Source organism: Symsagittifera roscoffensis, chromosome 5 (assembly GCF_963678635.1).
Source record: "Symsagittifera roscoffensis chromosome 5, txSymRosc1.1, whole genome shotgun sequence".
NCBI classification, from domain to species: domain Eukaryota; kingdom Metazoa; phylum Xenacoelomorpha; order Acoela; family Convolutidae; genus Symsagittifera; species Symsagittifera roscoffensis.
In genome coordinates this window covers 25,189,736-25,217,225 of record NC_087066.1, presented here as the reverse complement: position 1 = coordinate 25,217,225, position 27,490 = coordinate 25,189,736, and the positions used below count along the sequence as shown (strand labels likewise).

The 27,490-nt window shown below is 36.8% G+C and overlaps 4 protein-coding genes across 7 annotated transcripts in view; 1 reads left to right on the top strand and 3 right to left on the bottom strand.

Moving 5' to 3' along the window:
* Positions 1–27,490, top strand: part of LOC134846998 (sec1 family domain-containing protein 1-like) — a 541,294-nt gene that overhangs the window by 138,756 nt on the left and 375,048 nt on the right. The window lies entirely within an intron of this gene.
* Positions 1–27,490, bottom strand: part of LOC134847000 (IST1 homolog) — a 541,764-nt gene that overhangs the window by 234,183 nt on the left and 280,091 nt on the right. The window lies entirely within an intron of this gene.
* Positions 1–27,490, bottom strand: part of LOC134847002 (NAD-dependent protein lipoamidase sirtuin-4, mitochondrial-like) — a 500,142-nt gene that overhangs the window by 192,561 nt on the left and 280,091 nt on the right. The window lies entirely within an intron of this gene.
* Positions 3,520–18,604, bottom strand: LOC134846342 (protein phosphatase 1 regulatory subunit 3B-B-like). 3 transcript variants are annotated; one of them, XM_063863653.1, is made up of 3 exons: positions 18,480–18,604; positions 11,981–12,528; positions 3,520–4,886 (listed from the first exon to the last, which is right to left on the bottom strand). In XM_063863653.1, the coding sequence occupies exons 2-3, from the start codon at positions 12,353–12,355 to the stop codon at positions 4,071–4,073; spliced, it is 1,191 nt and encodes a 396-aa protein (XP_063719723.1). In that variant the 5' UTR covers positions 12,356–12,528; positions 18,480–18,604; the 3' UTR covers positions 3,520–4,070. The 3 variants fall into 3 exon arrangements, with proteins under 3 accessions (XP_063719723.1, XP_063719722.1, XP_063719721.1); XM_063863652.1 differs by having other exon boundaries at positions 11,981–12,524; XM_063863651.1 differs by having other exon boundaries at positions 11,981–13,159; positions 18,419–18,586.

The following is a 27,490-nucleotide window of genomic DNA, read 5'->3' as shown; positions in this document are numbered from 1 at the left end:
CGGTTATGAAAGTTTTTGCAAGATGATCTAATTTTGTAGGCGGTGCAAAAAGGTGATTATAGAACAAATTTTGGATTTTGAGTGATTGAAACGTTTTATAAGTAAAACTCGAGATTATAGTGTGAAAAAGAAATCAAATGAATCTTTATCGTTGATGTTGAGATAAATTAGGTTACAATCACCTAAAAGTATTTTTATTGTACTAAATGATTGTACATGGTTAATCGACTGAACAAGTTCAGTTTTGTTAAGTTTGCTTGGATCAATGATCGTTTAGATTGGTGATTCTTTCAATTTGACTTAATGCAAACTTGAACTCAGCCTATGCACATGCAGAAAACTGTAAAAGGTTTTGCGCAGAATTGTTAAGTCTTCGCGTAGTTTAAGATTAAATTTTTTGAACACTGAAGCCTGATAGTTTTGGTTTTTTGCTGACTTCAACCGAACTGTCACAATTGAATTAAGCAAATGTTTCATTTTCTAGAACCCGAAAACTCTGCTTGTTTGTGTCAATCAGCCACGATTTCAAAAACCAAAAATCGTGATTATCAATCGTTTTCATTTGTGATTTCAGATCTGAGCTTTTCCTGGTTAGGCTTCTGTAGTTTCAATGTAAGGTTTAATCTGATCAAAGAAGTATTATAGGTTTTTGTGAGACGATAGTAAAATTTATCAATAAACTCGGATTTGGATGAACGTCATCAAATTGAAGATATTTTTTTCTGGAAGAGTGTATGCGATTTTTGCAGGATTGGAAGTTTAATCATAATGTTTATAATAGTAGCAGTGAAGGCGGCGATAAAGGGCAGAAACTTTTTTTGAAAAATTTTTCAATGAAGTGCGTTTTAGACGCAAGGCGGCGATAAAAGGGCAGAAAGGCGGCGATAAAGGGCAGAAACTTTTTTTCGAAAATTTTTTCAATGAAGTGCGTTTTAGACGCAAGGAGTTGATTAAAAAAACTGAGCTGTGGAAGCAACGAAAAAATGTTTATTTTGGAAACGAGCAAAATCGTGAATCACAAGCTGTTTGATATCACAAAAGGCAAGCACAGATAAACTAGTTACGACTACAGAAATTATAGTTTGTGATAAATAAAATAACAGACCAAATTTGCAGAAGATTTGTTGTAAATGTTTCAATTCAGTCGTATAGTTAGAAAATAGATGATGTTTTTGATTGTAGCCCCAAAAGTAAAAAAAAGTCGTGCTTTGATTTTGACCATTTTGAAAGTGGTGCCTAGAGGGCTACATTTTAAAAGTGTTTTGATCGGTAATGTAGTTTAAATCAGAGTGTTGATAATGCTGAAAAGCCAGTTAATCACAGATTGTTAATCGCATAATCATTAGATGATTTGACACTGGGAAGGTTACTATAGTACTATACGACAGTTACCTAAGAAAAGAACGCCAAGATTATCAGTGAATTTGATTTTTTAACAAAACAAAAACAAAGAGTCTTTTAAATCCACGATAATAAACCAGCGGTATATTGCGAGTTATGAACGCGTAGGCGGAGATTTAATCCGTCTTAGAAACCGTTACAAGTTGGATTGAGGCATGCTCCTTAGTCTTTTTATTAATTTGCTGTATTCCAAATATTTCACTGAGTACTTCACATAGCGTCGGGAGTGAAATTTCCTGGGAAAATATTTTAAACTTTTTTTTTGAAAATTTTATGAATTGTTTTAATTTGAACTAATCAATAAAAATTAAAATGGGGCCGGAACGTTTAACGTTTTCTCCTGATCGAGTTTTCTTGTTGCTTTGTATTAACACTAGCAATTTATTCAGTAGCAATTTAGTTAAACAGATAAAACATTTTTATAGATTTTTCAAACTGACTTTGTTTTCCAGCCTAACAGTTTGCATTTTCTCAAAAGTAGAAAAAAATTACCAGATTGTAAGTTCATATATATTCTACATTTCTAAGGCTTAGATGCGCCAACAAGAAGTTTTAGAGCTCAACCGGAATTTTACTATTTGAATGATAAGACGCCAATGATGGCTCTTCAATCATCTGAAACCATGACAAAATCTTACATGCTGAAAAAGGCTTGTTACCTTCAGCACTTATTACTATACACTCCCAGAGGTGAAAAAAATCAACTTACTGTTGATTCCAAATGTCAAAAACTTATTATCGTTTCCCAATGCTCCAGTGGATGTAGTTTAAAAATCAATAGCTTTATAGTCTAAAAATGAGTCACGGTGTGGTCGAAAAATAATGAGTCACTGTGTAGTGTGAAAATAATTCACAATGAACAAGACATATATTCGTGAAAAATTGAACTTAAGCCACATCCTTTGCAACCATTATCTGTAACAAAAATTTGAAAGTTAGCAATAGTTTGTTAAATACTTGATTTTGCAATAACTAAGCCTAAATTTTTTCGGAAAAAAGGAAAAAGAACACAATTTGTTATTTTGAAACAGTTAACGAATTTTTGTTATTATGAAACTAGTGATGCCGAATTGTATAGCATATACCATTTTATGGCTAGTATGCTTTAAAATGCATGAATAGCAAAAATATTGAAAACTTGTAGCAATTACAACGCGTATCAGCCCCGAAAGGTGTGCCAGTCGTGGTTAACTTTTTATTGGTTGCGCCTATTTTCTGGGGCTGTGCTGGTTGCGGGCGGATACTTTGTTTTAGTTGAGTCAGTTTACGGATAAGTTTTTACAATGCGTTTGACGCGGACTTATGTTTTGGTCAGAAAAGTATGGATCAGGAGCGGATGTAGGATTTCCTCGGGGAAGGGGCGGATTTTCAAAAAGTCGAAGATTTTGTCGACTTGTTTTTTTAAGGTCAACCAAAATGATTTTCTGAGCGCTCCCAAATCACTAATTCAACTTCAGATCTGAATTTGTGATGAAAGCAATTTCGAATCAGCTCGTCTGTTATCTTAAGCTTCATCTCGGCTTTGAGTTTCACAGTTATCTTAGTGGATAGAGGATTTTCTCGAGGAGGGGGGGAATTTTCAAAAAAAAATTTTAGTTCGACTAAACTGATTTTACGAGCTCTCACAAATCTTTATAAAAAACCATTTTGACCGAATTTTCTGCGTCGCAGGCAAATTTTGAAAAATTAAGTCAAAAAAGGCGTTCTTAGGCACTTTTTGGAACATTTTGACTTTGATCAAAAAATCGCTTTTCTTCGGCGCGCGCGTCCTCAAAGTTAATCCATTTTGGCGCCAAAGGCACCGTAAGAAAAATTTTAGGGTCAGTCAGCCAAAAATGGATATCTCAAAACAGTAGAAAATGGGGACCATTTACGTCGGCAGGAGGTCGAATCCCTACGAAGAGATGGCGTCCGCCAACCGCGACTCTCCACCTTAATCCGCTGTTGATGAAAATAATACCTACTTTTGGTTTGGTGGCCTAAAAATACAGAGTTTTGTTGCACCACTTTTGAAATACCAAAACTCGGTCGATACATTCTCTCATAAAACTCAATTGTTTCAATGGTCTTCACTGAAGAGCTCTGCACTTGTATTTATAGTGCACCAATTTAAAAAGATACAAATATAAAATCTATTAATAACTTTTCCTGGTTAGTCTGAGCAAGCTAATAAACAAAAGCAATTTATATTCCACACACAAATCGAGAATTGACTTCAACGGGGCCCATTTTTTCCCAAAAAACGGAATCCAGGTCTTGCCTAGTTTTATCATTATGTGTAGGTCGGAATAGTGGCAGCATTTTAAAAATCAAATACCATAGAGCTTTATTTATTTTTAGTAATCGACTTCAACTATCTCGCTGACTCTGATCTACAAATGATAATTATTTTTGGCAAATCCTTGGTAAAAATCGCAATCGGAATTTGGGTGCAAATAGGATGGTTTTAGGCCCTCAGAACGTGACTATGAAAACCATGTCCCAGCAATGTTGTAATAAAAATTAATGTCAACTAAAACTAAAGGAGTTAAGCTTCTAATGATTGAATGAACTTGTCAGTTCATTGGCTGTGTCTACTTTTGAACGCAGTTTTTTTTATAAAAAAAGAATAAAACTACTATCTCGTCTTGGTTAAATAATTGCTACCAGTTTATGATGAATCACTCATTTTAGTTAACAAGCTTCAATGTGTAGTTAATGCCCTCATTACTATCCCAGAACTCCCCAGTATCGCATGTATATTTGATACAAAAAATAACTTTGTTGTCCAATTCAGGGCGATTGAAATCGACTTCAAAGACAAATCGGTCGAATGAACTCTCGTGCTCAATGGTTTGATCGTACGACAATGTAACCTCACTCCACGTTTCCCATTGGTTAAGTGTATATCTTAGCCGAACCTCCTTATTAAAGCTCAAGTTGGCGACTAGAACAGAGCCCACAACTCGCAACCCGAAGACATTGATTGCCTCCAACTTGACGTGGTTTTCGGCGACATGTTGTCCGAAAGCCGAAAGGTGAGTCGGCAGAAAGAACAGCGGCAGGAGAGATTTTTCTTTGTTCTTTAGATCCGAAAAGTCTGGAAGATTATCCAGCGAGTCATAAACACTGAAGTCAAGCTGTGAAAGTATCTGAAAAGATTTGATTTCAGCCAATGCTTTGCCACACATGTCTGCAAATCGAACATTTTTTGAGTCGACTTTGTCATCTGTTGGCTCAGTTACTTTAATTTTGGGGTCTAAATTGAGCATTTGGGCAAATGAGACTCGGCGAGAATGACTGGTGACGCTATTTTTTCGTTTCGGTGACCCAAGAGAAAAATTCGGGCAGTCGTTTTCGTCGGTTTTGCCATCATCGTCGTCCAGATCATCCGGAATATCAAAAAAAGCTTTCGAGTTTTCATCAAGAAGCCGCTCCAGTTGAGCAGCCAAAAACTCTGTCTGAAGTGGATTGCAGCTGCTCTGCCTCCGCCGTTTCTGAATTTTCTAAAACATACCATTCAAAACCTTTTTCTTTGCAATCAGTGCCACCCATCCCCTCCTTCGGTTAATCAACCCCCTGAAACCACTCGAAGGGTTCCCTTTCTTCTGGCCCTAAGACTGTTGCGACCACTTTCAGTCGCCCCCAAAAAACTGCCAGTCGCCCACTTTCAATATCGATAAAGGGGGTTGAATGGGGGGGGGGGGGTATTTAATGGTCGAAGGGGGGGTTGGTTGAACGGTAGAGAGGGTTGGGGCTGGGCACCCCCAGTTTTCCACAAAAAAAACAGCCAAAAAAAGATGATTTTGTGAATAGGTTCCGTTTGTTTTCACCTTCTTTAATATTCAGTTCAAAATTTTTCTTTTTATTGTCATAGTTTTCAGAAACAGGCTGAGTAAATAACTTTACTGCAGAAAACAATCAATGATAATGGATTTTTGAGGAGAAACAAATAAGCTTTCATGGGTTTATCTTGAGAAAAAATTGGTCATATTGGAAGAAAAATGAAAATGATGCAGGGGCGGATCTAGGATTTTCTCGGGAAAAATATTGTCAATTTTCCGAGCTCTCTCACACCATTAAAAGACCCTGCATTTGTCAAAAATTTCTGCAACAGCCAAAAATGGCTTTTTTAGACACTTTTTGAAAAGCTTTGACCAAAAAATCGCGCTTTTTCGGCGCGCGCATACTTCCCCCCCCCCCCCTCACAAATAGTACATATTGGCAACAAAAGCGCTTTTAGAAAATTTTCAGGGTCCGTCACCAAATATGGATTTCGTGCGATATGTATTGTGTATGATATAAAGATCTTCAGTGCACACTGTCATTATACATGAAGAGAGTGAAGCGATATAGGAGGGAAACGAACGAAGCTGAACCGACAAATAATGAGAGAGTGTTTTGTATAGCGCTCCTAGGTTCCAACCTAGGCACAAGGTCAATTCGTAACCAGTTATTTTACTTCAAAAGGAAAGTCTTCAACATGGTAGCAGGAAATTAACTTCATAAAAAAAATTTTAATACTAAAATGAATGTCACGCAGAGCATTGAGGATCGAACGAGGGGTAAGCATGATGAGAACGAGAAAAGCATCACTGATGAAAAATTAAGAAGCAGAAGAAGAGAACGAAGGAACTCCTACAGGGGACACAACAACGCAATTCAAATGGATTCCACAGCTATCTGTGGGGAGTACCGAGGTGGGCACAAGCAACAGTAGTGTGGAGGATGTCGGATTAGAACTGGAAATGTTAAAACGGAAGTTAGAAGCATTGGAAGAGTGAGAAGCATTGGATGGAATGAGAGAACAGAATAGAAGAGACACATCGACGGTCAGATTGAAAGATGTAAAGGTACCGAATTTGAAGTCAACAGAAGTGGAAGATTATCGGAGGTAGAAGAAAAATTTACCGTGGTGGAGTGAATGCACGCAAATCCCACTAAAAATGCAGGCACCGTATAACCTTATGAATGAGATAACAAATGCAGAATTGAACAAAAGCGTTATTACAATGGATCGAGACCAGGCACAAACCGAATCTGGGATAACCAAAGTAATTGACATGCTGGATGTGTACTTGACACCAAATCCATTTCTAAAATTAGCGCAAACTTAAAGACAATGGAAAAGATGTGAAAAAGGTCCGGAGATAAGTTGAGATGAGTATATGAAGAGAGTGAAGCGATATAGGAGGGAAACGAACGAAGCTGAACTGGCAAGTAATGACAGAGTGTTTTGTATAGCGCTCCTACGTTCCAATCTAGACGAAGCAACAAAAATTGATATCCAGAACATAGCACGAAACAAGGGACAAAGGGAACGGAAGCGAGAATGGCCCCAATTGTGGTAGAGCAGACATTGCGGAGATTTACGATAAAGGAGAAACAAACCTCTAATATCCTATTCAACCAGAACCACAGAAGGGGATATCATATGGGAAACAAGGGTCAAAATCAAAAAGGAAAAGGTGGTTACAGATCTATGAAAGTAGAAGATTTAATCAGAATTTTCAAACGACTGCCAGAAGTACGGACATTGAGGAGAATTCTGATGGGGAAGATTAGAGAGGAGGAGTAATCAAAGCTGAAATTGTGGTGTTTTTACCAACTCTGGCAGCGGGAAATTTTATTACAGAAAAAAAATTGATGGTCATTGATGATGACATTCCACTATTTCTTGGAATGGAAGCGATCGAAAAACTAAAAGTAACCCTAGATTCCCCAAACAACCTGATGTGGACCCCAGAAAAAGGGTGTATCTAACCAGATCGAGTGTAGGAAATCGAATATGGAGAGTAAAAGTGGATACACAAAAGCTGCACATAAAACAACGAATGAAAATAGAAGAGAAGATATATTGGACGGAAAGAAAATGTGATGAGGAGATTGATAGAAAAATTCTTGATATCCATCGTAGATTTGGCCAGGCGAGTAAAATAGAATGAAAAAGTTCATGGAAGAGTCCGGGATGAAAACAACCTATGAACCAAAAAAACAGATGAAGTAATCGAAAATGTAATTGCAAACTGCACCGCCTCTAATGAAACCGGAAAAGTAGCTAATGTCAGAAATTTATTGACTCCCAGGAGTAATGACTCTAACAATTCGGTGGCGAATGACCTAGCAGAATGAACAGACCCTAAATTAAATGAAAAAATTATTTGGTTACACTTGATGGATGAAATTTCGTGTTTCTAAATTGAAACTGTGGTGGAATCTAAGAAACCAGTTATAGTCATGAAGAACATTATAATTGGTTGGTGTATGCGATTTGGCACAGCTGTAATTATTCTAAAATACTTGGGAGAGGATTTCAATAAGGACCTGACCTGACTATCAATGTCAACCTTTGGATGTTTTATTAAAACCACAGCCGGTTATGCACCCTCCTCCAATGGAGTAGTCGAGAAACATGATGGTATCATTAAGGGAATGCTGACAAAACTGACAATAGAACATTTTCGGGAACTCTCATCAAAAGCAACAGTCGCAAGTGCTCTATTTGCAAAAAATTCAATGTTAGATGTAATTGGTAATTCCTCTTATCAGTGAATTTACGAATCAAATCCAAAAAATGGGGGGCCAGAAGGAAAAATACTACCAAGATGTGACAATGCCAATGAGTCTGATATGAAAGTACTAAAAGGTCGAAAAAATTTAGTTGAAATCGAAAATGATTCATGTTCATTATTGGCGAGTGAAACCAGCAAAAGATTGGGATAATGATAGGGTCAAAATTATAGAAAACTGGGGAAAAAAGGGGAAGGTTGACCAAAAAGTAAGTAGAAAAAGATAAGAACAGGGAAATAAAGATAACTGAAGATAGAATGATATGAGCGAAATGTATTAAAGAATACGTTGACAGGAAGAAGTGAATCAGTCAGCTAAAAAGACTGCGGCTAATTGGCGAGATGACAAGCAACTGAGCTCAACCGGAATGAAAACGAAACAAACAAAACTCAAGAGAGCTCGGACAAAGCAAAGAAGAGAGGAAGAAAGATGCCAAGAGGAAGGACTCAAGATAAGCGACGGTAGCTGCCACAGAATCAAAACGGATCCTAAGCGAACCAAGTGTGTTACGATTTTGAGAAGGAGACATAAGAAGTGACACTGAAGAGAAAGAAACGGAGGACCGAGAGACGAATAGCTGGGAGATGGAGAATGAAGGGACGGAGACCACTGACGGAGAAGGAAGTGGAAGGAGTGCAGCAGAATAAACTACGACAAAAACAATGATCACGGAGGATGAGGACAAAGAAAATGCAACTGAACAAATGGGCAACCAAGAAATGAATATCGAAAAGAACTGGCATGGAAGCCAGACGTCGTCAACTCAACTAAAAATGATTTTGAGGCTCAATCAGAATCAGCCAGACAACTGGAACGGAATACTTTCGGCAGATGGACCTCGAATGAATCACTGATTCACGACGGAGATTTTCTCAACGACACACCAGTAACACTGACGAATAATGAAAGACCCAAACGACGAAACAAATTGACGACTAAATTTCCAGTTTTGGAAATCCAATATCTTCGTCAAAGCCGAATTTGATGCAGCACGCAGAAGTTATGGGAGTACCAGATTGGAAGGATAATCAAGAGAATTTCTTAATGTCACGATAAAAGGAGCTGGGTGAATGGAACATGTTCAAAATGGTCGAGTTGGTGAGCAACCATGTGGCTAGAGATCTGGGCAAACGGATTCTGAGGACTAGATGGGTTGACACCTGGAAAGTGGCGAATGACGGTCCAAAGGAGCCAAATTTGAGATTAGCTGTGCGGGTAGACCAAGGGGGGAAAAGAATCTGTTAGTAGAGAACTTTGCTCCATCTGCATCAAAAGCGGACTGTAACTTTGTACTATGCATCATAAAGGCACATAACTGGGAATCAGTGACGATTGACATCAAAAAGGCCTTCCTCCAATCACGAAAAATGGAAGGCGATGTATATGTGCAACCACCATTCGAGGCGCACATACCAAAAACGCATTGTTGAAAACTGCTTGTTGCCGCATATGGATTGAGCGATGCAGCTCACGAATGATATCGAACTCTGATGAATTGACTGTACACGCAGCAATGACACATCATTGCCTATTTTACTCGGAAACAGACAGCGGACAGTTATTGGGCTACTTATTGTACATGTAGACGACATTCTGTTTGGGGAACAACAGAAATTGAGAATCGAGTGCAATGAGCATTAGAAGGATTGAAACTGGGCACCATTAAAAGACAGAACTTTGTCTTCCTAGGACTCAGTGTCGCGAATTATAGTGACCACATAGAAGTTAAACCAGTGTTGCACAATGTGATGTCCATGCAGGAGTTTGGCAATATACCATTAGCGAACAATGAAACGAACATAGGAGATGGAATGGTGGCGATGGCGAGATCGTTAACCCGGAAGCTGCAATGGATGACTACTTTAACCAGGCCAGATTTATCCATGAGGCTGAAGGACGCTCTTAGTCTGTTGAAGACGAGACCAACATGGGGGGGGGGGTGATCAGAGCACTTAATAACGTAGTTCGATAGTTCGATTCTACAAAAGGCAGCCGATTCAGTCAATGAAGTTTAGAAAATTAACTGGGATTTTGCAGATGGAAATCTATGAAGATGCGTTTCAAAAACATCGATCAACAATGAGCCAAGTGCTTATACGAGGGCTGATACGAGAAAAGGACTCCAAAAAGGTGGCAACAACTCACTGGCAGTCAAAGGGGATCGGAAGACTCCATAACAGCATCAAAATTCAAGGTAGATGTGCCGAAATTCAATGAAGACGTCAAATTGTTGCGAAGAGATATTGCGATGGTACGTTCACTGATACAACTTGAAGGGATTAAATTTCATTTTGTACCAACACAGCTGATGATAGCCGACTGCCTAACGAAGGCTATGCGTGGAAAAGACTTACTTGGAGTACTGGAGGATGGGATGTTGAAGCAGATAGATCTAACATCGGACTACTCTATCAAGGCGGTTAGCTTGTATGCACCGGTGGCATATTTGGAAAAAGAGTTAGACGAAAACTATGATTATGGCGATTTATCACCGAGCGAGCAAGAGCAATGGTACTCGGAACAATCAGGAACAGACGATACGTGACACGACAAGGAGAGGAAGAGAGAAGGAACATTGCAATCTGACATGTGAAACAATGATTAAGAAAAACAACAGACGTTAAAATTTTCCTAATTTTGACTGATGTTAGAATCGTTGCAGGATGCCCTAAATTAGTGGTGATACATATTGATTAAAAAAGTGTTAGTTTGAGTTATATGAAATGTTTGAAAGAGTGGATTACATTGGTTACGTCTATTTGTACACGGGGGGAATATGTGATATTTTATTGTGTATGATAGAATGATCTTCAGTGCGCAAGGTCATTATGTTAAGACGTCTGAAATAGGATAAAAGTTGAGAGACCACTCGACAAATTAACCAATTCATATACAGTTGTTGGATTTCAAAAGAAAACTCTTCAACAGAGATCTCAAAATAGTACAAAGGGGGACCCTTTGCGTCGGCAGGGGGTCGAATCCCTGAGAGGGGGCGTCCTCCCCCCGCCTCTTACCGCTAAATACGCCCCTGAAATGATGAGTGTTTTTCTTTGTCATGAAAAAAATCAATAATAATCATTAAAGGTGGATTTAAAATCTACAACTAGCATCTATAATCAATATTTTTTGTCCAATGTTTTTCTCACCAAAATTTTATAAGAATCGGTTGCTATCGATGAAACTTCAGGGCGGGTAGCAAAGAATAAATCACACAATATTTTTCCCAAATTGGCAATCTTTATACCACTATACTTTTTTATATCAGTGAAATATTTTTTTTCTACTCGAATGATAAAAATAATTTTTGCCAAAACTGTTAGTTTAAATTTCGAAAATTGTCTGCAAAAAAATCACCCGATGAGAACAATTTCGTCATTTCCTTCGAACAATAAAAAACGCTGACTGTAATGGTTAATTCCAACCTTTTTTAAAATCAAAAATTTATCCCAAAACTATTCGTTGACAAGAAACACAGGACTGCATCTATCAAGGCAAAGCCCTGAAGGTTTTGACTCAATTCAGCGTCCTTCGAATTTTTTTTTCAAAAGTTCAATAAGAAAGATCGAATATAAACTTTTAAAAACTCTTGGTCAAAGTCACCCAGTCGAGAGTTTCAGGCTCCTTTGAGCAAGGTGGCACGGCGACAACTCGCAACAAAAAACAACGCGTAGCAAGAAATAACTTAATAAATTCAAGGCAGGTGAAAACTCACGATTGAAAATCAAATTACAGATATCAGGTTTCAGGTGGGCGCGATACGATACTACTAATTTGATTGTTTTGATGCCAGTTTTTAGTTTAGTTTCTGCTTTCTGGGATTTTGTTTTCGGCTGCTCGAATATTTAACCGTGACGCAATACCCTTGAATATCCCACCGACATCGTGTGAATGGCATCATAATACAGATTATCGCGTTAGCAAAAAAAAGAAAAAAAATATTTTTGGACTAACTAGAAAAACTTTCCAAGATTTTGATATTTTGGAGAATATTTCAAGATTTTATTTATTACTGCCAATGTGGATAACTTACTTCAGTTGTTATCGTCTCGGAGACACTTCCTCTTCTCTCTCGGCAATTCTTCAGAAACGAATGAACCGAGTGTGCCGAAGCTGACGACTGCAGTAGCGCCTCGAACTCCTGCTGGAAACTCTCGATCCTCTGCAGACTTGGATCCGTCGGGGAACTCATGGAGCGCCTTCGGAACGCTAAAAACTGCGTACGACTGTTCTTCACTAAATTTCGTTCGGGAAACTCGAAAGCTCGCGAGGCAGAAAAATAGCTGTTCAAATGCAATTCGTCCATCGAGTAACTCAAGTTAACGGATGATAATGTCGGTTTTTCCAGGGTTGCAAACGGTTGATCCCTAAGATCAACTAGAGTCTCGAACATCATCGAGTCCGGCATCTCTGCAGCTCTGGTTTCAATGATGGTTTTGTCAATTTTGGCAATCAACAAAGGCCCAACTGAACGTGGGCTAAGTTGATTGGTAAATAAGTGAAGTGTCACTGAACTGTTATCACTAGTTCAACGACTCAGCGGATGTGTGCAAGTCCGCGTCACTTTTTTGAGTAGTCTAACTTGGTACAACAGTTGGCGTTTTTGTTTAAACTATGATGTTAACTTATTGTTGTAAGAACACAAAAAACGTGTTCTAGTCTCGTAACGTTATGAAAATGAAAAAATGATGATCGAATTCAATGAAATTCGTTCAGCTAGCTTCAAACAAAGATATATAAATGTATGGCTAATTAAATACTTTTTACGCTTGAAAGCTCTTGATAAATTTGGTCTATCAACAAGAAAGCGTTGTATGTTTTCAATGCAGCAAATTTTCTGTTTGATTATACATATCTGCATAAACTAAAGCTGCAGAAATGGTAAATATATAAGTGGAATGGTATGTAATAGCGTGGTGGTGGCCCAGAAAATGTAGTTGTATTTGCGCTGTATCTCAGTTTAACTTATAATATGGTCCCTTATGGAAGGAAATGGCGGCATATGCTAAGGAATGGAACAAGTATAATGCTTCTGTTTAATTCAGTTCCTTTTCAATATATCCATGATAAAGAGATTGTAACGGTATTTGCATTCAGGAAAACGCATTAAGCTTATGAGGCCGTTTGGTAAGTGAAATTCGGCAGAAATGAAAATAAAAACGCCCCCATCAGTCTCAGTTTTTTTGGATCATTTTGGGTCAATTTAGTAGCCCTGAAATTAAATTATGAGGTTTGCTAAAGTAGTGTATAGGTGTACACAAGTACAATATATTTGAAGAATCTTGGATCAAATCTCCTTAAGCAGGACCGCCAAAACAACAAAAAGCGTAATCAATTAAGAGGTTCGAGCATGAGATGTGTACATAACAGACAATCAGCAGCCGCCTGAAGTTTTTTCTATATGAGTGTCTATTCAAACTACTACTTCATTCAATTTTGTTTGGGTAAACATCAAACATGCCTCAAATACAGATAGAAGAACTATCTCCCCACACGAGAATGAAGGGATGGTGGGATGCAGAAATGCGGGAATGGGGACTACCGCAATGGCAGGGCAGCTCATGTACTCCAATTCTCGTGAACTTTATCACAATTTTTGATAATAATAAGCCTCAAGTACCCACCACCAGTAATTGGGGAAGTGCTGAAAAAATGTAGGTGTTCTAATTGTCAACCAGCTCAAATTTGCGAGTCGTATAGATATCGTGGGCATGAACTGACATGACTTGACGGAACTGCATATACGGTCAAGTCATGTCAGTTCAGTTTTTGAGTGGTTAATAATAAGCCTCAAGTACCCACCACCGATAATGGGGGAATTGCTGAAAAAATGTGGGTGTTCTAATTGTCAACCAGCTCAAATTTGCGAGTCGTATAGATATCGTGGGCATGAACTGACATGACTTGACGGAACTGCATATACGGGCGCGGGAGAAAATTTTTTCTGCTTATGAGGTATTTATAGTTTCATACTGTCTTTCTGATTATGGTCGCACTTAGCAATAGCAAATTAAGTCTTGAAAAAATCATTATATGCGAGAAAAAAGCCGCGGGAAGCTTTGCGATGACATGGGAATGCATCCAGGTTAAGACTTTTTGTTAAAACTCGAAGAGAATGCATGTCTGAATTTAATCATTCTATGAAGCTGAACTAAATATCTGATATTTATGGCTGTTTTTCTATTATCAGTTCGAGATAATTAACCGTCGAAATGTGTCACCCAAAATGATTACTCATGATTTTAACTACTCCTATCCATGAACTTGATGCTATATATGTCGAATCTATTTAGGGTATGAATTTACCATAAGTAGGAAAATGTGAACGAATTAGATTTTTATCCCTAAGGAAAAATATCTTGATTTTAAGTATAAGTTTCTCAGCGATGAGCATGGACTACTTTTGAGGCATATTATCACTCTCGTCAGTAGCAACATAAACTTTCATAACAATTCTTTTGCCTCACGCTGATCCACAACATTTTTCAAAATGGTAAACTTGAAAACATAATTTCAAATTTGCATGAATAGACCTTGTTCACTAGACAATATTTTTGTATCATTTATTCAAAAACTTTTTTTAAATTTGAATTCTCACCACCAGTTGATTACATATAGTACTCAACTGGAATAACAGAAAACTTGGTACGTGGAAATATGGGATCAAACTCAAACTGCACAATTCTTTTTACACTCTAGAGAATAAGAAAGAAAATCTCTTTCTGCAAAACTGTACAGTAAATTTCATATAAGCAATGTTCAGTTTGGAATTTTTTCCTAGCTCTCAAAATAAATACGTATGGTTAATGGTCAACAGGTTTGCAAGTTTTACTGATTAGCATTAAACTATGCTAATTGTTCCGACTTTCGATACGAAAGTAACGGAATATTTGTGCTCGGGGTGGGTTTGTTTTCTTCAGACAAATTTCGACTTTTTAACTAGCCGTTTTTGACGCAATTTATATCATTCGAAAGCTATTGTTGTCCTGAGCTTGAATTTGAAAAGATATTTTACCTGTGATCATTTTTCGTAAAGTTATGGGGGTTTAAAGATTGCCATTTTGGCCAATTCGGGAAAATTAACGCGCGATAAATTTCGCGCTTTTAACGCGTAAGCGAGGTTTAATCCGTCTTAGAAATCGTTCCAAATTGGTTCAAGGAAGCTTATTTGCCATATTTGATTCGTTAATAGGCGCAAAATCTATCACTTTGTACTTAATATGACGTGTGGGCGAGGTTTTTACATAAAATCTCAAATTTTTTCAAAAATTTTTTAAATTTTTTTTATTACTTTGAAATTTTTCATCTTATTAATGCTCCATAGACATCAAAAGGCAGTCGGAACTTTCAGGGCTTCGCCCTGATACGAGCAGTCTTGTTAGTATTTGTTGTCGTTGGTTAGTTATGTTAGTTTTCCTAGAGGATAGCTACTTGTTAAGCTGAAAATGTTTGTCTAGCTGCCTTGATGCAGCAGATGAATTTATTTCGTTCTTTTCTCTGCACGGTATCGAATCGAAGGAACTGAACTTTGAAATTGAATCTTATGTTTTTGAAATGAATATTTTTCTGATAACGAAAAAATATTTGTTTTTGAATTATTTTTTTCTACTGATAGCTTAAAGTGAATTCACGTAATGGACAAAATTGCTTATTTGACACTTTTTTGTGAAAAATTTTTTAACGACCAGCAAAAAATAAACATTTCTTCAATATACCTGAACGCATGTTGATTTTGTTGGGCTATCTCATAGCGTCATCATGTATACAGTACTTCAAAAAATAACCGTTATTGCTGGACAGAATTTATGATGAAAAGCGCTCAAGAAACAGTTTTTCAATTTCATTTTTGAAGTGTGCAACTATTTCGAATATCAAGGGCAAAGAAGAACCATGGTAAACTTTCTCCTTTAAGCCCTAGGGACGGAGAAATGTTAATTTTGTCCAACTTGAACTGATTTTATGAGAAACTTGAAGCAAGTTTAATCCGCATTAAATAATATGGCAGAGGAGCTTAACTAGTCTATTTTGGGGGAAGAGGTGAAGAAGATTTTCAATTTAATTATTTAGACTTTTCGGACCAGCCCAGGGAAGAAAAAAAGTTTGCTTGTTATTCATGGAGAATTTTTCACGCTTTTATGTATCACAAAAATTTTCAAATTAGGCCAAGTGCTACCTTTTAAATTTTGGGTTGTTGCAGAGCAAGAGAGTTTTTATGAAGACTTTTCTTGAAATCGATGATTGTGATTTTTTGCTTGCATATGCTTTAGCTTGCATTCCCTGTTGTTATCAAGGAGTTATATAGGCAGAAAAGTAAAAAATATCATATGAAACAAATAGGTAACTTGGTCGTAAGTTCCCTGATTTACAGTAAACTGTCGTATTACAGTTTATGCAATACGACAGTCGGCTGAACCCAGGGGCGGATTTAGGGGGAGGAGAACGGAGGGGGGGGGCGGACGTTCTCCTTCAGGGATTCGACCCCCTGCCGACCCAAAGGGTCCCCCCTTTGTACTATTTTGAGATATTCATATTTGGTGACGGACTCTAAAAATTTTCTAAAGGCGCTTTTGGCGCCAATATATACTTTCTTTAAGGGGGGAGCGCACGCCAAAAAGCGCATTTTTTTTGGTCAAAATTTTCGAAAAAGTGCCCAAAAACGCCTTTTTTGACCTCTTTTTCAAAATTTTTCCTGCGGCAGGAAAATTAACCAGGGTCTTTTTAGTGCTTTGGGAGAGCTCGGAAAATCAATTTGGTCGACTTAAAAAAAGGTCGACAAAATTTTCGAAAGTTTTTGAAAATTTCTGTTCTAAGAAGTTATATGATTTTTTTTCGGGACTTTAGATGATTGTTTTGGTTACTGAGTTATTTTGTTGAGCGAAGCTCTTTTTTTAGCGACTCAAGTTCGTTTTTTTTGCGTCTAGAACTATCAAGTAGTATCACTATAGCAGCCGAAATTGGTCACGATGTGATAGATGTGAGACTAGATGTCAATAGAGACCGATTACACGGTCTGACGATCAAGAAGTCCACCATGCTAAGTGCTTTATAAAAGTGCCTCATAACAAGTGAAAGAGCATTATTATGATTTGTTACTCGATTCATTCTCTGATTTTTCATTGTATGTAATTTTGCAAGTGAAAAACTAAAACACACCCGAAGAAAAAGTTTCTCTCCATTTTCAGTTTTTGAAAAAAACTCGATTTTGTACATCGGACCAATTGCAATAAAAATAGGATAAAATCATCTTCTTTTAAATACATCAAAATACGTTAACTACTTTCTTGTGCTACTTCGACTTTTTTCCAGCTCATTGATATTTTATTAAAAAATCAATCAGTTCCTGATGATAATTTTTCAAAGAGCATTGCTAAGGACCATTTCAAGATCTCGTGGTCGAATCAGATTGCTGTGCATGTTGCAAAAACTCTCCTGCCACGGAGTATCAATTTTAATTTCAATAGAACAAGAGAAAGGCTAATTTTTCTGTAAAATTTTCAATTTTCTCATTTTTTTAAAAAAAAAAAAGAGTGGCATTGTTTGTTAAATTTATTAAGAACTACAGTGCTGATTTAAATTATCCGGACAAATCGAACAAAAATTGAATTTTGAAACGCGTTTTTCTCAAATTGGGTTAAGATTAGACAAAAAGTGAAGAGAACAAAATTTGCTTAGAATTTCACCAGAATTAATATGGTGCCATTTTTTCTCCAAAATTCTCAACAAAAATTTTACCACAAAAAAGGGTAATTTTGGCTTTTTTCAATTAATCAAGAATTACGCGGAAACTACTTTGTTAATTGATGAGAAAATTATATCACAGGAAGCCTCTTACGCAGTTCAACAAAGTTTAAGAAGGGTTAAATCTCCAAAAATTTGCGCAAATTGTTTAAAATTTGTTTTTAAACAGAGATTCTGGGTTTTACATAGTAAAAATCACATTTATTGACTATCAAGTGAAAACTTTTTCTCTTATACTAGTTTTTGGAGATTTAATCCTTCTTAAACTTTGTTGAGCTGCGTAAGAGGCTTCCTGTGATATAATTTTCTCATCAATTAACAAAGTAGTTTCCGCGTAATTCTTGATTAATTGAAAAAAGCCAAAATGACCCTTTTTTGTGGTAAAATTTTTGTTGAGAATTTTGGAGAAAAAATGGCACCATATTAATTCTGGTGAAATTCTAAGCAAATTTTGTTCTCTTCACTTTTTGTCTAATCTTAACCCAATTTGAGAAAAACGCGTTTGAAAATTCAAGTTTTGTTCGATTTGTCCGGATAATTTAAATCATCACTGTATTCAAGACTTATTAACTTAGCCTGAATTTAATTAACTTACTAATCAAGACTGAATTTAATGTTTTTTTTCGGGCACTGATAAAAAATTCCAATTTATTGCAACTTGAGAAAAGACCCATGCTCGAACCTCTAGTCGATAACTTTATATTGAGTAACCTAAAATTGCCCTAAAACCTACCTTACGTTGTCAATGTGGTCTAATCAACAGAATACTCAATAAAAACCAGAAATTGTTGTACCAAGCTGAATTTGTCGCCTTAGCAATAGCAGAGAAAATGAATTGGAAATAATCACAAATAAAACTTTTGGTCAAGTTTTGAAATCTAATCTGTTCAAACCGTACGTAATTTGAGGTAAAATTTGCGATATGGTGCCATTTTTCTCCAAAATTCTCAACAAAAATTTTACCACAAAAAAGGGTAATTTTGGCTTTTTTCAATTAATCAAGAATTACGCGAAACTACTTTGTTAATTGATGAGAAAATTATATCACAGGAAGCCTCTTACGCAGCTCAACAAAGTTTAAGAAGGGTTAAATCTCCAAAAATTTGCGCAAATTGTTTAAAATTTGTTTTTAAACAGAGATTCTGGGTTTTACATAGTAAAAATCACATTTATTGACTATCAAGTGAAAACTTTTTCTCTTATACTAGTTTTTGGAGATTTAATCCTTCTTAAACTTTGTTGAGCTGCGTAAGAGGCTTCCTGTGATATAATTTTCTCATCAATTAACAAAGTAGTTTCCGCGTAATTCTTGATTAATTGAAAAAAGCCAAAATGACACTTTTTTGTGGTAAAATTTTTGTTGAGAATTTTGGAGAAAAAATGGCACCATATTAATTCTGGTGAAATTCTAAGCAAATTTTGTTCTCTTCACTTTTTGTCTAATCTTAACCCAATTTGAGAAAAACGCGTTTGAAAATTCAAGTTTTGTTCGATTTGTCCGGATAATTTAAATCAGCACTGTATTCAAGACTTATTAACTTAGCCTGAATTTAATTAACTTACTAATCAAGACTGAATTTAATGTTTTTTTTCGGGCACTGATAAAAAATTCCAATTTATTGCAACTTGAGAAAAGACCCATGCTCGAACCTCTAGTCGATAACTTTATATTGAGTAACCTAAAATTGCCCTAAAACCTACCTTACGTTGTCAATGTGGTCTAATCAACAGAATACTCAATAAAAACCAGAAATTGTTGTACCAAGCTGAATTTGTCGCCTTAGCAATAGCAGAGAAAATGAATTGGAAATAATCACAAATAAAACTTTTGGTCAAGTTTTGAAATCTAATCTGTTCAAACCGTACGTAATTTGAGGTAAAATTTGCGATATGCTTTAATTTTGGTGTACTCTGAACTTAACTTTAATTTTAGATCGAGATTTCATTCAAGAGCTAAACTTCAATAAGCATAAAACCTTCGAAACAGAGTTTTTACAACAAAATTGTTCAGACATTAAATTATATTAAAATGGCCCGGCTTTCAGAGGAACTTGGGCAAAACCATAAGTTATATTTCAGTTTTTCCCACAGAGTCGACTCTTCGGCGGAAAAAATATCATCCAGAAATGAGATAACGGGCAGTCGCAGATACCTTTCCACATCATTTTTGTCGTTCTTGATTTCCCACTGGCAAAAATGAAAACTTCAGCAATATGTTTTCTCTTTAGCAGTCTGCTTTAAAAACTTATTCTATACGAATGTATGTTTTGAAGCTAAAGCTTCGAAATTGAACACAAGTTTAGTCAAATGACACATGAACATTCTAGACAACCACGGTGGGTGTTCTAATGTTTGCTAAATCTGTCAATTAAGCAGACTTATCTACTTATGACCTTGTCGGAAGAGTTAAATCCCTCATCCGACAGACAGGTAAAGGTAAAAATAATCCGATAGGTCTATTAACTTATAAGTTTCGAATTATTGTTCCGAATTTCAAAGAAAGTGGCGGAATATTTGTGTTTGGGGTGATTTTTTCTCCAGACAAATTTGCTGTAATTGAAATAGCCATTTTTGTCATAATATTTTTGTCTTAATTGAAAAGTTTTCTTGTTGTTTTGCGCTCAAATTTAAAAAGGTATTTCACCTCTCATCAGGGGTGGATTTAGGGGACGCTCTTCTCTTCAGGGATTCGGATTCGAACCCCTCACCAATCAAGGGTCTCTCATCAATCAAAAATCACTTTTTGGCTAAAAACCCTAAAGAATTCTAAGGGTACCTTAGGCGCCAATAAATACTAAATTCAGGGGAGCCAATAAATACTAAATTCAAAATTTTTTTTTCCTGTTTGACGCAAAATTTTTTAACACAATAGTGTTTTTGTAGTTTTTTTGGGATCGCTCGGAACAAAAATTGAGTTGACTTAAATGACTGCTCCTGCCTTTGATCATTTTTTGTTAAAATATCGGGGCTTAAACATGGGCACTTCGAGACATTTAACGCGCGTTAAATTTCGTCCTGGTAACTCGCAAACGGCAATTTAATCCGGCACTTTCCAAAATGCAGTGAGACATGCTAGCTGATACCTAGCATATATCACTTTGTTTTTTAAATACAGTACGGGTGGGTAGATAATTTTCAAACAAAAATAAAAAATTAGAATTTTTTTTTGGTTTTCGAATTTTTCATCTGAGTTTTTAGGGTTGAAATACTCCATTGATGTTAAAATGCTGTTGAGATATTCAAGGCCTCGCCTTGATACACGGGTAGTTTTAATTCTGTCACCATCAGGGTTGTTTTGCAACACTGTTTTGACCGAAAAATAAATCGTCAATTTTTTCCAGCAGAATTTTTCTTAATTGGCTTTAAAGTGCAGTCGGAACATTCAGAGCTTTGTCCTGATATACGAGCAGGCTTTTTCTAGTTTATACTAGATAAAGCAAGAACAGCAAAGTAACATGAAATTATTTTGAATACGGGTTAGTGGTCAATGACCACTGCTGACATGTACCGCTGTTTTCAAGAATCGTTATTTTTCTTTACTGGAGTTCAAAACTTTAAAATGATACCTAAATTTCGAAAAAATTAGAATTATGTAAAAACAAGTTAAAAAAAATTTTAATTTTTCATTACAACTGGGATCACGACACTCGCTGTTAAAAATGTTTACCAATGACCTTGAGTCAAGCAACAATCTATTATATATTTAAATGCGGGCTTCACTATCTCGCCATGTTTAAGCTTTTTCAACGTATTATTTTTGCATGTTTAAGCTATATCGTATATTGCAATGGTTAAGATTTTTTTTCGAATTTCCAAGTTGATTTTAGTGGTCATTTTACCGAGTTTAAATTAAGCAGCCCAATATCGCATTAGGGGTTGCAAATTTGGCCTCCAATTTTGAATGCCCGAATCATTTTCATTTTAGCTAACGAGATAAGACGATTTTTGAGATTTTTTCAAAAATTATCTGAAATTTCAAATAATAAAATAATTTAAAAAACCTTGAAGTTCCCAACTCTGTAGTTGGGCGCTGTCAGATTACTCTAAGGAGGTACAAATCTTGCCTCCAAATAGGACTGTTCAAATCCTTGTAGTTTTCGAGATATGATGTTTTTTGTAATTTTTTCAGAAAATTTTCAGAAAAACATATAAATTTTTTAAGCGAAATCTGAAATTCCCAACCCTGTTGTTGGGACCTGTCAGAGTAATCTCAAAGATTGTGAATCTTGCCTCCAAATATGACTGCTCAATTCTTTGTAGTTTTCGAGATATGACGTTTTTTGTGATTTTTTCAAAATTTTTCAGAAAACTTAAACTATTATTATTTTTTTAAATTCTGAAATTCCCAACCCTGAAGTTGGGTACTGTCAGAGTACTATCAACGATCGCAAATCTTGCCTCCAAATATGATTGCTCAAATCCTTGTAGTTTTCGAGATATGATGTCTTTTTGTGATTTTTTCAAAAAGTTTCAGAAAATTTTAATTAATTATTTCTCCAAATTTGAAATTCCCAACCTTGTAGTTGGGTGCTGCCAGAGTATTCTCAGGAGTAACAAATCTTGCCTCCAAATATGATTGTTCAAACCCTTGTAGTTTTTGAGATATGACGTTTTTTGTGATTTTTTCAAAAAAAACTTCTGAAAACTTACATTTTTTTTTTACAAAATCTGAAATTCCCAACCCTGTAGTTGGGTCCTGTCAGAGTAATCTCAAAAAGTTGCTATTCTTGCCTCCAAATATGACTGCTCAAGTTTTTGTAGTTTTCGAGATATGACGTTTTTTGTGATTTTTTCAAAAGTTTTCAGAAAAGTTAAATTATTATAAGTTTTTAAAAATCTGAAATTCTCAAGCCTGAAGTTAGGTCGTTTCAGAGTACTCTCAAAGATTGCAAATCTTGGCTTCAAGTGTGACTGCTCAAATTTTAGTAGTTTTCGAGATATGACGTTTTCTGTGATTTTTTCAAAAATTTTCAGAAAACTTAAATTACTATTATTCTTTAAACATCTGAAATTCCCAACCCTGTAGTTAGGTCCTGTCAAAGTACTCTCAAGGATTCCGAATCTTGCCTCCAAATATGATTACCGAATTCTTTGTAGTTTCCGAGATGTGACGTTTTTTGTGATTTTTTCAAAATTTTCAGAAAGTTAAAATTATTTTTTTTTTAGAAATTTGAAATTCCCAACGCTATAGTTCGGTGTTGTCAGGGTACTCTAAAGAGTTGCAAATCTTGCCACATGCGAATGATAAACGCGACTGCTCAAATGCTTTTAGTTTCCGAGATGTGACGTTTTTTGATTTTTTTTTTCAAAATTTCTCAAAGAACTTATCTACAAAGAAATTCAAAAAATTTGAAAGTACCAGCTTGATGAAGATACAACCTTATTGTCAGCGTACACTCAGGCATCTCAAATCTTGCCTCTTAATATGAATGCACAAATCCTTTTAGTTTCCGAGATAGGACGTTTTTTTTCAATTATTTTTTCGGGAAACTTAGGTTTAAAGGGGTTCACAAAATTTTGGATTCCTTTTCCTTACCCTGTAGTAGGGTGCTCTCAGGGACTCTCAGTGGTTGCAAATCTGGCCTCCGAATTCCAGAGGCTCATTAGGCGTTGGAGATGACGCTTTTAAAATGGGAATTAAAAAAAAATAATAGTTTGTAATTGGGTGCAGTCAGAGTACACTAAAAAATTGCAGATGTTGTTTCCAATATATGCGGATTTTACTGAGTTGTCAAAAAATTTCGAAGCACCGAAGGTGCGTTAAACGCTAGTTTTATTTAAAATCTAATTCAATAGTCTCAGAGTTTAAAAAACTGAACTCCATCTGAAGCGGTCATCGGTATGGGCCATGTACTAGTAACTTTTATAAGTTAGCGACATAGTACTTTTATATGAAAACAAGCTTCGTTTAGTCTTGCGGCGCTCTCTCAAGTGATGCTTTTCTAAAAAGAATTCTTCCGTTTTAATTATGTACGTGTGATGACTTCATTTGGAAATAATTCATTATGTTTTTTCTTATGTTATAGCAGCAATTAAGTGCAGCATTTTATGTCTACCTATTAGGTACCAGTCCATGGTCATTGGCTATTTGTTACAGATCAAACTGATCGTGAACTCTGAATTCAAGATGCATTTAATGGTTTATACGACTGGATTTAATTAATCAGTTAGATTTTTGAATCTTTTCCCCTTCTGTCGCAAACACTGTCGTACAAAACTACTTTAACAAGGCGCAGCGAAATGAAAAACAAAAATTTGCAGATCATCATGCTTTTTGAAGACTGAATTGGTTAATTAGAAAGAATGAAATGCAGAATTCTAAATAAATTTAATTGCGAAAGATAACGTAGACGTTGAGTATGTGATAGATCCTAAGGTTTGGGCGGAAGTTACCTACACCAAATTTTGGAAGCAGGCATCGGAAATTGAGACCCATACCAGCAAAAAATACGAGATGAAATATATAATCGTATTCAATATACATGAGTACGATTATATCGAAATCCGAACCAATCCGAAAAAATCGAAATCCGAACCAATTATCAAAATCTTCAACTTTGACTGAGACCCAGAACAATGGTTGGACTGGATTGTAATCTACAACGCCACAATAGGCAACACCGATATGTCAGATCCTGAGAAATTAATTCACCTTCAACGAATTGTTTCTGGAGATGCCAAATCCCTAATCCGTGGATTCGGATGCAAAGGTTCAATGTACGACTCGTTCTTACAACGACTGCCCTCAGAATTCGGAAACCCAACAAAAATAGTGAATTCATTCCGATAACGGATTGACAACTTCATTAGTCCATCAATCAGACACAGAAGGAGCTACAAAGACTTCGCTAACTTCATGAGAACGATGGTGGATACTTTCACCACTTCGGATTTCCAGCACGACGTGCACTCGACTACCAATGTTCACACAGTTTTGGGCAAATTACTCACTCCCTGTTGACTTGATTCGAATCGCTTCATCCTGCAACAGCATATTTGACAGCCTTCGCTTTTGGATCTCAGCGAATGGTTCACCGACTACGCCGAAGCTTGCACGGATCTACAAACCATTCAGTCAGGTCAGATCGATAACAGAAAATCAGCTAGACGTGCAAATTTCAACCCTCCTCAACAGTCTAACCAGACATCAAGACTATAGTTAGATTTTTGCCCTGAATGACAAAACTGTCATTATCTTGGAAGATGCCAGCTTTTTCTAGCTTTGAATGTAGACCAGCTACTTCAACACGCAAGGAACTTTCATCTTTGCTTCAACTGCTTCAGCCCTCACCAGTTCGCGGGCTATCGATCTACAAACTTGCCGATGCTATGGATGCAAAAAGAAGCACCACGCTTTGTTCCACGAAGACTACAACTCAACCTCTTCGAAAGCGCCCTCGTCAGCCACAGGAAGAAAAACTATGACTCGACAAATTGTACTTCCAGTACCCGGAAGTGGAAAACATAACACCACATACCGATACTGCCAATAACCATATCATATGGAAACCAAGTTGTACATGCCTTTGCCATACTCGACGACTGTGCTAGCAAACTGACGTTGCTTAAATCCGCAGTAGCCTTACGACTGAAACCAGATCTTCAATTTACAGAGAGACTTCAACTGAACCAAGCCCTCACCTCCTCTGACACAGCCGCCGTCAAGATAACTGTATCAGTTGGGAGCTACAACGACACAATCCAAAACTACGAACTAGACGACATCGACTTTTTAAGGATTTGAACTTCCCGGACTTCAAACCAGCCCTGGTTATCAGTATCTGCCAAAGGAACAAACATTTCAGACATATACACCTTGCCCAATTACCAATGAAAGACAATCAAATAAATGATAAATGCGACTTTGCCCGCCATGCCACACCAGCAGAAATGGTGCAATCACCAGATAATGTGCATCTCGGTTGGAACACATCACTTGGATAGTCTCTATATGGTAGATAAAGCGCACCAAAACCCGAAGACATCAACACAACGAGTTCTTAGACGACGATCAATTGTTTCGCCAGGTTGCCGAGTGGATGATGGTCCACGCCAAAGGAGTCTCATCGGACAAACCAAGTTTGTCACGTGACGAAAAAAAGGCTTTTCCAAATCCTGGAAACAACAGCTCACCTCCTGGAAAATGGACCTTACTAGATTGGACTATTGTGGAAGGAGACTCGACAACTACAGAACAACTACTGGCTCGCAAAAAAAGCAACTACAAAGTCTCCTTTGACGCCCTCAACCTAAACCAGAACTTCACAGCAGATACGAGGATACCATCACGATTGACTTACTCGAAGGGTTGATCAAGCAAGTCAACAGCAAAAACAACCACGAATGTTGGTACCTGAATTACCACCCAGCAACGAACGTCAACAAACGCGGCAATCTACTTCGAGTACTCAAGGCCTCTAGCATATACAACAGCTCCCTCAACAGCAGCTAATACCTCCCTTAACAACAGCCTATTCACCAGACCTGACCTTCTCTGCAACCTCACTGGAATCGTCATGCAATTTCGCGAGGACTAAATTGCCATTTCAGCCGACATTAAATCAATGTTCATGCAAGTATTCGTGACTTCACCAGACCAGCCATAACTACCTTTCTTATGGCAAGACGACAATCAGAACCTCATCACATTCCAGTACACGCGACACATCTTTAGAGCAACCGACCCTTCTTGTGTTGCTTGCTACCCAACCAGACAATGCGCAAAGGACAATGATGACAAATACCCCGACTTAGTTCCAATAATCGAAGAAACTTCTACATGGTCGACCTCTACAAAGCCGTTTTAACGACTGAAGAAGCCATCTGACTGAAATCTGATCGCTAGCACAAGTTTAGTGTCGGTGCATTCAATTTGACAAAATGGACCTCCAACTGTAAACTATTTCTTCAAAGCGTTAAAAAGAACACCTCGGAGGTAATACAGCCGCAAAACTGACGCCAGGTCTTTGGAAAGAGTTCACGAAGTCAAATGGAAGCCTAATTCAGACCAATTTCTCGTGGAAGCCAAGAAATTCCAGACACTCAGGAAAGTGGATATAACGCAACGGAGACTCCTCAAATTTGCTTCCTCACTATTTGATCCGCTCGGAATCACCATGCCCTTGACAATTCGCCTCTATCAGAGCTTACAACTAGCCTGGACCTCAGGATCTCAATGGGACAAAGCCCTCGAATTGACATTTTTAACTGACCTTAACGACCTTTATAAAACCAAAAAATTGGTGATGCCCTGAGTTCAAATCTATTAAGTTTTTATTGTAATGTGATCTAAAAAGGTTATCTAAATTTCATGTTTTTTTGGTAAAAATATGGGGGTTTACAAATTGCAAGTTTGACAAAGTTGGGACAAGTAACACGCAAAATATTTTGGGCTATGAACCCAAAAGCTGCAGTTTAACAGTTCATACATCGTTTCTAAACTGAATTAGAGCCAGATATTAATTAATTGCCTACTTTAAATAATCATTATAAACTTGGCATACTTGGTATAGCGTGTGGGTGGTTAAATTTTCAAAAAAATCTGCAAAAACAAAGTTTTCTTTTCGAAAATTTCATAAAAATTTTGCAATTGATTTTTTTGAAAAAATGAAAAGAAGTCGAAGGGCAGCCAGAAATATTAAGGTTTTTTGCTGAAACTAGCAGTCAGGTTGTTCCGACTGTCGTAGAACGTACGGAATATTTATGCTTGGGGTGGTTTGTTTTTTGATTCAGTCATTTTTTGACTTTTTGGATTTCTTAACCATCTGACAGATATAGTTATCTTGGGCTCAAATTTAACTAGATA